The sequence below is a fragment of the Ananas comosus genome, unplaced genomic scaffold (assembly GCF_001540865.1).
Source record: "Ananas comosus cultivar F153 unplaced genomic scaffold, ASM154086v1, whole genome shotgun sequence".
NCBI lineage: Eukaryota > Viridiplantae > Streptophyta > Magnoliopsida > Poales > Bromeliaceae > Ananas > Ananas comosus.
Genome location: NW_017891363.1, coordinates 1 through 8,529, shown reverse-complemented (window position 1 = coordinate 8,529; position 8,529 = coordinate 1). Strand labels below are relative to the sequence as shown.

The following is an 8,529-nucleotide window of genomic DNA, read 5'->3' as shown; positions in this document are numbered from 1 at the left end:
TTTGGAAGCTACCGAGAAGCCTCTTCCCTCTTAAGTGTTCCTATCAGCACTCGATTACAGTGGGCCATGATGAATTATAGAGATCTTTGGCCTAGATTCTGAAATAATAATTTTTAAAAATATAATTTTGATTTGGAGAATTAATTTTAGTTGAAAATTATATTGTATTTGCCTAAGTCTAGTAAAAATAATAAATTTAATATTTAATTTAAATTTTAAAAATTTAAAATTGTAAAATCTTAATTTTAACATTTAAAATTGTAAATATAAAATTTTAAATACAAATTTAAAATTTTAGATATCGAATTTCAAGCTTAAAATTTAAAATATAAATTTTAAAAATTAAAATTTAATGAATTTCTAAAATTTGAAATTTAAGAATTTAAAATCTACATTTCAAAATTTAAAATATGAAATATAAAATTTCAAATTTGATAAGGAAATTTAAAAAAAAAAATACTATGACCAAGGAAGATCTTGAAGTAGATATTTTGGGAATTGAGGACTGAGAGATAAGGATAAGCTGTATAAACAAATAATTGGGAGCAAATGATTTGGACAGTGCAGCTACCGATGGAGTAACTTATTATCCTATAGGGACCACTCAATTATAGGGAGCACTATTATTTCAACCATACAATTTTTAATTTAATGGTCAAAAAGTTAAAAGCATCAAGCAGAGAGAAAGAGAGACAGAGAATTGGGCTAGAATACTATTAATAGTATTTTGGCTCATTTACTATCAAATTTTTAAAACTTTGGATGAAAAATCATAGAATTAGAAAAATATATAGTGGTGTAGGTTTAGTGGTGGTCCCTAGGGTTTAAACAAAATAAGTGAAGTAATAGTTAATTCAATTGTCACAATGTCACGTTAACCGTTAGAAATTATCTCGCTACTTAATTATTCAATTATTATCAAATAACTATACCAAAGTAAAATTTCATCTAAAAAGTGAAATAAATTTTGACCAGTGATCCAATTGAAATAGAAGTTAAAGCTCGATAACTTGATTTGAAAAAATAAAAAACTAAAAATTTTATGAAGTAAATGAAATTTCAGGAAAAATTAGATGATTAATATTGTATTAGACTTAATTATATGCAATTACTTGTAGATTTGTACGACATATATATACTTAAATACATCATATTGATATACACTTTCAAATGCGTGTATATATTATTTAATTACTCTCTCCCTCTTAAAGATGTCTAACGGGTCGGATTCGGGGTGGATTTTAAAAAACCCAAACCCGAGACCCGAACCCGAACCCGAACCCGAGACCCGAACCCGAATCCGACGGATTTTAAAAANACTCGAAATAATTATTTCTTTTTTCAATATTTCAAAATATATTATATTAAATCTAAATTTTTAAAATACAAATTCAAATATAACATTAAATTTATATATATATATATATATATATATATATATATATATATATTATATATAATACAAAATAAACTCGGGTTCGGGTCGGGTACAATCAATATCCATATCCGAATTCATATCTGTCGGGTTTCTATTTTTGATATCCATATCCGAATCCATATTCATATCCATCGGATATATCCGTTTCATTTGGGTTCGGGTTCGGATAAAATTTCAGATATCCATACCCATTGACATCCCTACTCTCTCTTCCTCTATCCTGCACTTAATTCCTATCTTTAAGCCAATTTAAATCTTGGGTTAGTTGACTATGAATAAGTATAAAGCAAACCAAATTTTAATTTTTTTCATCTTATTTCATTTTCGTGTGAACATGGTGGAATCAAGTTTTTATACTAATAACCTTATAATGATAAGAGTTAATTTCATGAGTACTGTAGTACCCCAAGATTTCTGCAGCCGTGGGATTACTGCCTTGGAGGCTTATCGACAGTTCTGAAGAGTGTCCGAACAAGTTCGAGTCGCGTTGGCGCGAAATAGACGCAAAACGTATGGACTCGTTGCGACGCGAGAGCAGGCTTTTAGCATTCCAATCTGCCAATGATAGATTTTCAACAATGCGTACTGGTGGAGTATCAGGCATTTTTAAAAATAAATTGAAAATTTTAAATGTGTCCATTAATAAATTGAAGAATTGTTGAAAAATATAAAAATATTATATATATCTACTTATTTATTTATAAATAGTAAGTTTAAATGATTAATAAAATTATACAATAATTTTATGTAGAGTGAAGGTAATCTCACCACTCTATCTAAAGAGGTGACAAAATTCACCAATACAATTATCAGCTTCATATTACCAAATAGAAAAAATGTAACTGCAGCAATTGCAACTGTATAAAACCGAACAGACTAGGTGTAGTTACAACTACAGCATTTACAACTGCATGTATTTTCAACTATACTGTTTCTGCAACTACATCCTACCAAACGGCCCCTTATTATCCATACCATCATTTGTAACTTATTGATTTTAACTTGTCAGGCCAAACGGTCCCTAAAATTTTTTATTTTTTATTAGCTAAATTATAGAAAATTTTTCTATAAACGCCTGCCTTTTTATTTTTCCTTGACTTTCAAAAACTAACATTTTGCCTCTTCAAATTTTAGAAATATTTTCGGAGAGTACAGTATTAATGGATTGGGCAAAATGACCAAATTATTTTTGCTTCTTTTATAATAAAAATAATTTTTAATATATTTTTCTTATTTTGAAGGATATTTTTGATATAAATTATAAGAAATTAATGGAACTCTACCGGAGAGTGGTTAAAATGCAACAACTTAAAATGTTGAGGGGGCAAATGTAGATTTTTGAAAGTTACAAAAGAAAAGTAAAAAAAACAGGTATTTATAAGAAAATTTTTTATAATTTGACTTCTTTATTTTATAAAGGTGCCATAGGGCTTGTAAAATATAATATTGATTAGTTTTTATATAAAAGTCTATTCTTTGTAAGGGAAAAAAAATAAAACTTTGGGAAAAATTTTTGGAATCTCTATTAGTCATATAATTATGAATCAACCTTAGTTATTCCAAACAGAGTATATGATATAATTGAGTATATGATAAAATTGTAATAATTTAATTTTGAGTTAAGATTAACCCTCAATGATGTCCTAGAATAAAGTTATAATTAATTATTAAGTTAATCACTCCACATAATTACGAACAAATGCATTCTCCTCTTTTGATAGAAAAGCTTTTGAAGAAATCAGATTCGATACATATTCCAATTACCCTTTTTTTTTATTTCTTTTGGGTAAATATAAATAAAGTAGGATTAGCCCGATAATTTTATCTATATCTACATTAATCCATATTCAAATTCAATTCAATTAGTAGTAAATGAATCATATATTATATATTGTAATAATATAGACACTAGACGATACAATGGTTTATTAAAAATAATCAATATATTTTTTAAATCAATTCATGAGACAATTGATTTTCGTTTCAACAATTAAAATTAATTGAGAGACTAATTAAAATTAATTGGCCAACAAGTTGGTCATCATTATTTCAATATAATGGACCCCTCTGATTTGCTAAATATTATTTAATTGAGAGTTTAATTAATTCCCTCATCTCCCCGTATATCTTATATGTAATGAATGTGTCAAAGGTAGAGACTAATTAGAACTCACAGTCCAATTAGATTCTTAATTTTACTCTATTTCTTATTATATCAAGTCCTATTTATCTAGGATTAACTCAACCTAGTTAAGAACTGAAATTTGCTTTTATCCTTTCAGACATTATACTGAAGCTTTTTCTTCAAATTTTTTTTTTAATCTTTCCAATAAGGGTAAAATATAGAAAACTCTATGTAAATTACTTGTTTTTTCACTTCCTCCACTGACTTTGAAAAAAAAATATATATTTTATCTTCTCAAAATTTCAAGTTGATGGATTTAAACGCCTTTCGATCGTCAGAATTCCGTCACTAGCTACTATTCCGTCCATTTCTTATAATTTATACTGAAGATACCCTGAAATTGTTAGAAATGCAAAAAAAAAAATTTATTTTTTTCTTAACAAGTAAAGAAAATTTAGTCATCTTAGAAAATAAAAAAATATGGATATTTATAAGGGAAGGATTTTCTTTTTTTTTTTTTGTCAATAAATGAAGTTTTACGGGTACAAAGCATTCTCCGAATACATAATACTGTGGAGTAGCTGAAGGCACCAACTAATTTGATGCGTTCACTTTTACATACGTATACACTGAAAATAAAATAAAATAAAATATACATATAAGATAATATCTGCATATATCGATCATCATTTTCAATTTTTCTCAAGCACGGATTATTTAGAAGATCTGAGGCGGAAAATATGAAAGCATCAAGCTCGGCCAGTGCTTTGCAAAAAGCACACAAACTCACCTACATGATACGGAATCACTGAATCCTTTCTGTGACAAACTCGCCGTGTCGTTCGAAACCAATAGTAAAATTCGGGATGTGGCGAACCCTCGTACGACAGTCATTGCTGTGGTCGCCTTCTCCTCCTCCTAGAAGCAGCTCAACAAGTTCCTCTGCTGGGTAGGCAATGTATAAATCCTGAAGGGTGGTAAGGTACTCGATGCCGTGGGGCAGCTCCTTTAGCTCGAGGCAACTTTTTAGCTGAAGCTTATTCAGGCTTGCCATTGCTCCTCTTTCTATTTCCACCTGCTTGAGATTCGGGTCATCTGTTATGTACAATTCCTTTAGCTTCGGGAATGATGTTGCTTGGAAGTGCAACTTCATACCGTCGTATGCCTCGGAAAGGTAGAGAAACATCAACGCAGGCAACGCTTGTAGGTAAGGAAATGTATCTTCATCCAATTTTGCCTCTGAAAGTGCTAATGTGGTTAGGTTTGCTAGAGACCCAAAGGACGTGGCAAGCTCAGGGAGTGAGTTTTTGTCTAATTTACCCCACAGCAATAATCTTTGAATTGGTAGAGGTAGGCGTAGAGTGCCCAACTGCTGTAATTCTTGTCCTCGTTCACTTTCAACAAATAAATAGCTAAGATGGTTCATTTTTGTGATACTATTCCACAAGTCTGCACAGTGATGGGTTCTTACGCCCCTTATCCTAAATGTCCGTAACTCAGTCAAAGCTTCTACATCCCGCACAATCTTCCTAGTTGCTTCAATATATCCTAAAGTGTGCAAGCCCTTCAAGCGCCATATTCCCACCAGTGCCTTGATGTTCTTACCCAAATTGCGGGGCAAAATTAGATGTCTCAACTTTTGAAGCTCTGTTATTCCCATTGGCAGCTTTTTTATTTCACTTTCAAATATATCTAATACTTGCAGATTTTGTAGCTTCCCGATTAATCTTGGAAGCTCCTTAATTTCTGTTGCTCTCAAACCAAGATAATGCAGGTTGAATAGGTTACAGATCTCACTCGGTAGTTTCTTGATTGGCGCTTCTTCTAGTTGCAAGACACGTAAAAATTTTGATGATCTTAAGACCGACTTCAGTAAATCATAGCTCTCGGAATTGTTCAAAATAAGTACTGAACGCAAATAAGATTTCTCTTCAGTACAATAATTAGTTATATTGCTTAGGATTGACAAACGGTGTGCTTTGGATCTCTGCAATTTTGTCCTTGATTGCTCGTAAACCATGCAGAAACTTAACTCCTTTGACTCCGAAAGAGCAAGGACTCGAATGATGTCATGCATTCGACATGCACGAACTCTACCGACTTCGTTCCTCTCAACGACTTGTAGTAGACAGCGATGAACAAGTTCATTAAGGTAGTCCTCGGCCACTTCCTCCATCGTTTCTCCTCTTTCTTCAATGAACCCTTCAGCCACCCAAAGCCATATGAGCTTGTAACCGCTAATTCGATAATCTTCGGGAAAACTAGAACAATATAAGAAGCAATTTCGAAGGTAATGGGGAAGATCCTCCAAACTAAGTTTCAAAATGTTATGTACTTTTTCATGAAGTTTCGAATCGTTGTTAGTTAGATACCACTCAAGATCTTTGTAAACCTTCTCCCATTCAGAACCGGTTTGTTCTCGAAATGATAAGAGACGGCCTATAGATACGATAGCAAGGGGCAAGCCACCGCACTTCTCGACAATTTTTTTAGCACATTGTTCTAAAGGTGGCAGGCAAATCTTGTTTGCACTTTTCCAAAATGCGTGTTTACAAGACAAATCCCATGAATGATTTGCCTCTAGCGTCTTTAGCTCAAACATACGGTGCTCGTCAGCTAATAGTGCTACATCACGAATCCTTGTTGTCAGAACTATTCTACTCTTGCTATTACTATTCAGAAGTGCATCTTTTATATTGTCCATTACGTCAGTACTCCAAACATCATCCAGAATGAGTATATAGTTTTTACACTGCAAGTAAGTGCGGATAGTCTCAACCAAGCTTCTATAATCCATGGTATCAATGTTGTTAGTTACTTCTCTTTTCTCAACTAAACTTCTGTAATCCATGGTATCAATGTTTTTAGGTGCTTCTCTTTTCTCACGATCTTCCCTATAGAAATCATTTAAGATCTGTCTAAGCAAATCACGAGTCTCATAACTTTGAGATACAGCAACCCAGGCACAAGCATCAAAGGTAGGTTTGATGATTTTGTACACATGAGTTACGAGAGTTGTCTTCCCTAGACCACCCATCCCCAACACTGAGATTATCATGGGCTGTCGTTGCTGCTCTTCCTCATCTGTCAACCATCTGAGCAACAAGTCCCTATACTTGTCAATACCCACGATATCATCCTCCTCAACAAAATGCGCTGATTCTGCACGACTCTTGCTACCGCCAACAGCTATTCGAGGTTTTGCTTCACTTTCCATTCCTCTTGCATCATATCGTGTCCTTCTCTCCATTATCTTTTGGAGGTCAATTTTGATATCTTTAAGTTTCTTGCTAAGGTGATGCCAGGATTTTATATTTCTGTACCTCTTGATTGTTGTTGGTAGAACCCCTCCTTGCTCCTCGCCCAGCTTATACGTGAACGCATCTATAATATCCTCAATGTCGAAAGCCAAGTCTCTTGTTTGTTTTATAAAGATTTTTGTGCTCTCATCCTTCTCTTTTAGTCTTTCCATGATCCGTAGGAAGGATTGCATGCTCTCAAGCTCATCCTTAATCTCACTTATATCCTTCATGAGTTCTTTCATTGCTAACATCCGTGTTAGTAATAGTGATGCTGCTGATTTTGTTGTTTCAATAGCTAAAGCAGCACCTATCTTTAGGACTAATGAGCTTATCATAGCCTCCGCCATAGGAATTTCCTACAAAGGGAGCCTGGAATCAATAATCTTTCCAAACTACCATGTCTCTTTAGATGCGCCGTAGCAAAAATAATTATTGTTTAACATTCTTAAGATTCTAGGCAATTCAGTAGTGCATTAAACAAACATTTGTTTGAATCCTCAGTTAAAAAGAAGAAACACCAGTAACAGTATTGTAGTCTGTAAGAACAAAGAGCAGTAACTTGTTTGATATTCAGTTTAACAAAATTTTGAGATATCTGAAAGATTCATCATAACTAGTCATACCGAACTCGACCTCAATGTATATTTGTAGAGCAAGTTGTGAAAAAGTCCTTTAGAGGTGTATGAAATCAATATAGAGTTGGAAAGTAAATGAATCTGCTGCTAGTCAGTGAGTAGAGGGAATTGTATTAAGAGTGATTGTAAATTATTCTATAATTAACAATTATAAATCGAGTTCTTGTTCATACTTAAGTTAATATATATGAGGACTACAAGTCATTTGAGCAAGAAACTATTAGTGCTTCTTCAAATAGTTTTATTTTGATAGCAATATAAGAACTTAATTTTAGACTCATGAAACTCCCGTATTTCTAATATGTTTAGTTTTATTGCCTCGACATTCATACTGCCTATTATTGGCCAGAATCTAAAAGTTCTATTTCAACTTCTGTGATTTGTGTTGCAATTTGTAAAAGTTCTACATTACAAGTTTTGACATTAACTGATTTTTTTTTTCGAAATAATTATTATCTTTGTGAGTTCAGCAGGAATATTTCTTAAAGTGAAATGACTTTGATACTTTTTTTTTTTGATGATGAGGCATTTAAATAAACGTCCTGTATCGTTAAATATGATCTAGAATATATATTTGCATGGTTTAGGATCTGAAATTTTTTTTTTTTTGTTGTTATCATTTACCTAGTGATCGAATGGTCTCAAAATTGACAATTTAACAAGTAAAACATGACACTTTCTTCTTGTTTTACTACAAAGAACCATCCGAATTAGTTGAGCTTTTGATAATAAATAAAATCTTCTCAACTATATCTAGATCAAGATCTACAACCAAGATTGTGAATTTAAGATATTTTTTAATTATATTTTTAGAAGGTTGCTAGTTTTGACCTTTCACATTATGCCCACTTGGCGAGCCAGAAAATAAATTTTAAAAATCATAAAACTCTTTTTCTAGAAAGTTTATGTATTCTTTAATTTACCATCTTGCATGTGGTATTGATCATCGATTTAGATGCTCAATCATTAACATTAAAGTGAAAGTATATATAAGGCCAAATTATTGTACCTTAATTATTATCTCTTGTT

The 8,529-nt window shown here is 32.1% G+C and overlaps 1 protein-coding gene across 1 annotated transcript; it reads right to left on the bottom strand.

Annotated features, from left to right (window-relative positions):
* Window positions 1-4,050: 4,050 nt before the first annotated feature.
* LOC109704863 (disease resistance protein RPM1-like) lies at window positions 4,051-7,344 on the bottom strand. Its single transcript, XM_020225641.1, has one exon. The coding sequence runs from the start codon at window positions 7,210-7,212 to the stop codon at window positions 4,369-4,371; it is 2,844 nt and encodes a 947-aa protein (XP_020081230.1). The 5' UTR covers window positions 7,213-7,344; the 3' UTR covers window positions 4,051-4,368.
* Window positions 7,345-8,529: the final 1,185 nt, after the last annotated feature.

Excerpts from the sequence above, each read along its gene's own strand:
- LOC109704863 (XM_020225641.1), bottom strand. The coding sequence starts at position 7,212 with ATGGCGGAGGCTATGATAAGCTCATTAGTCCTAAAGATAGGTGCTGCT.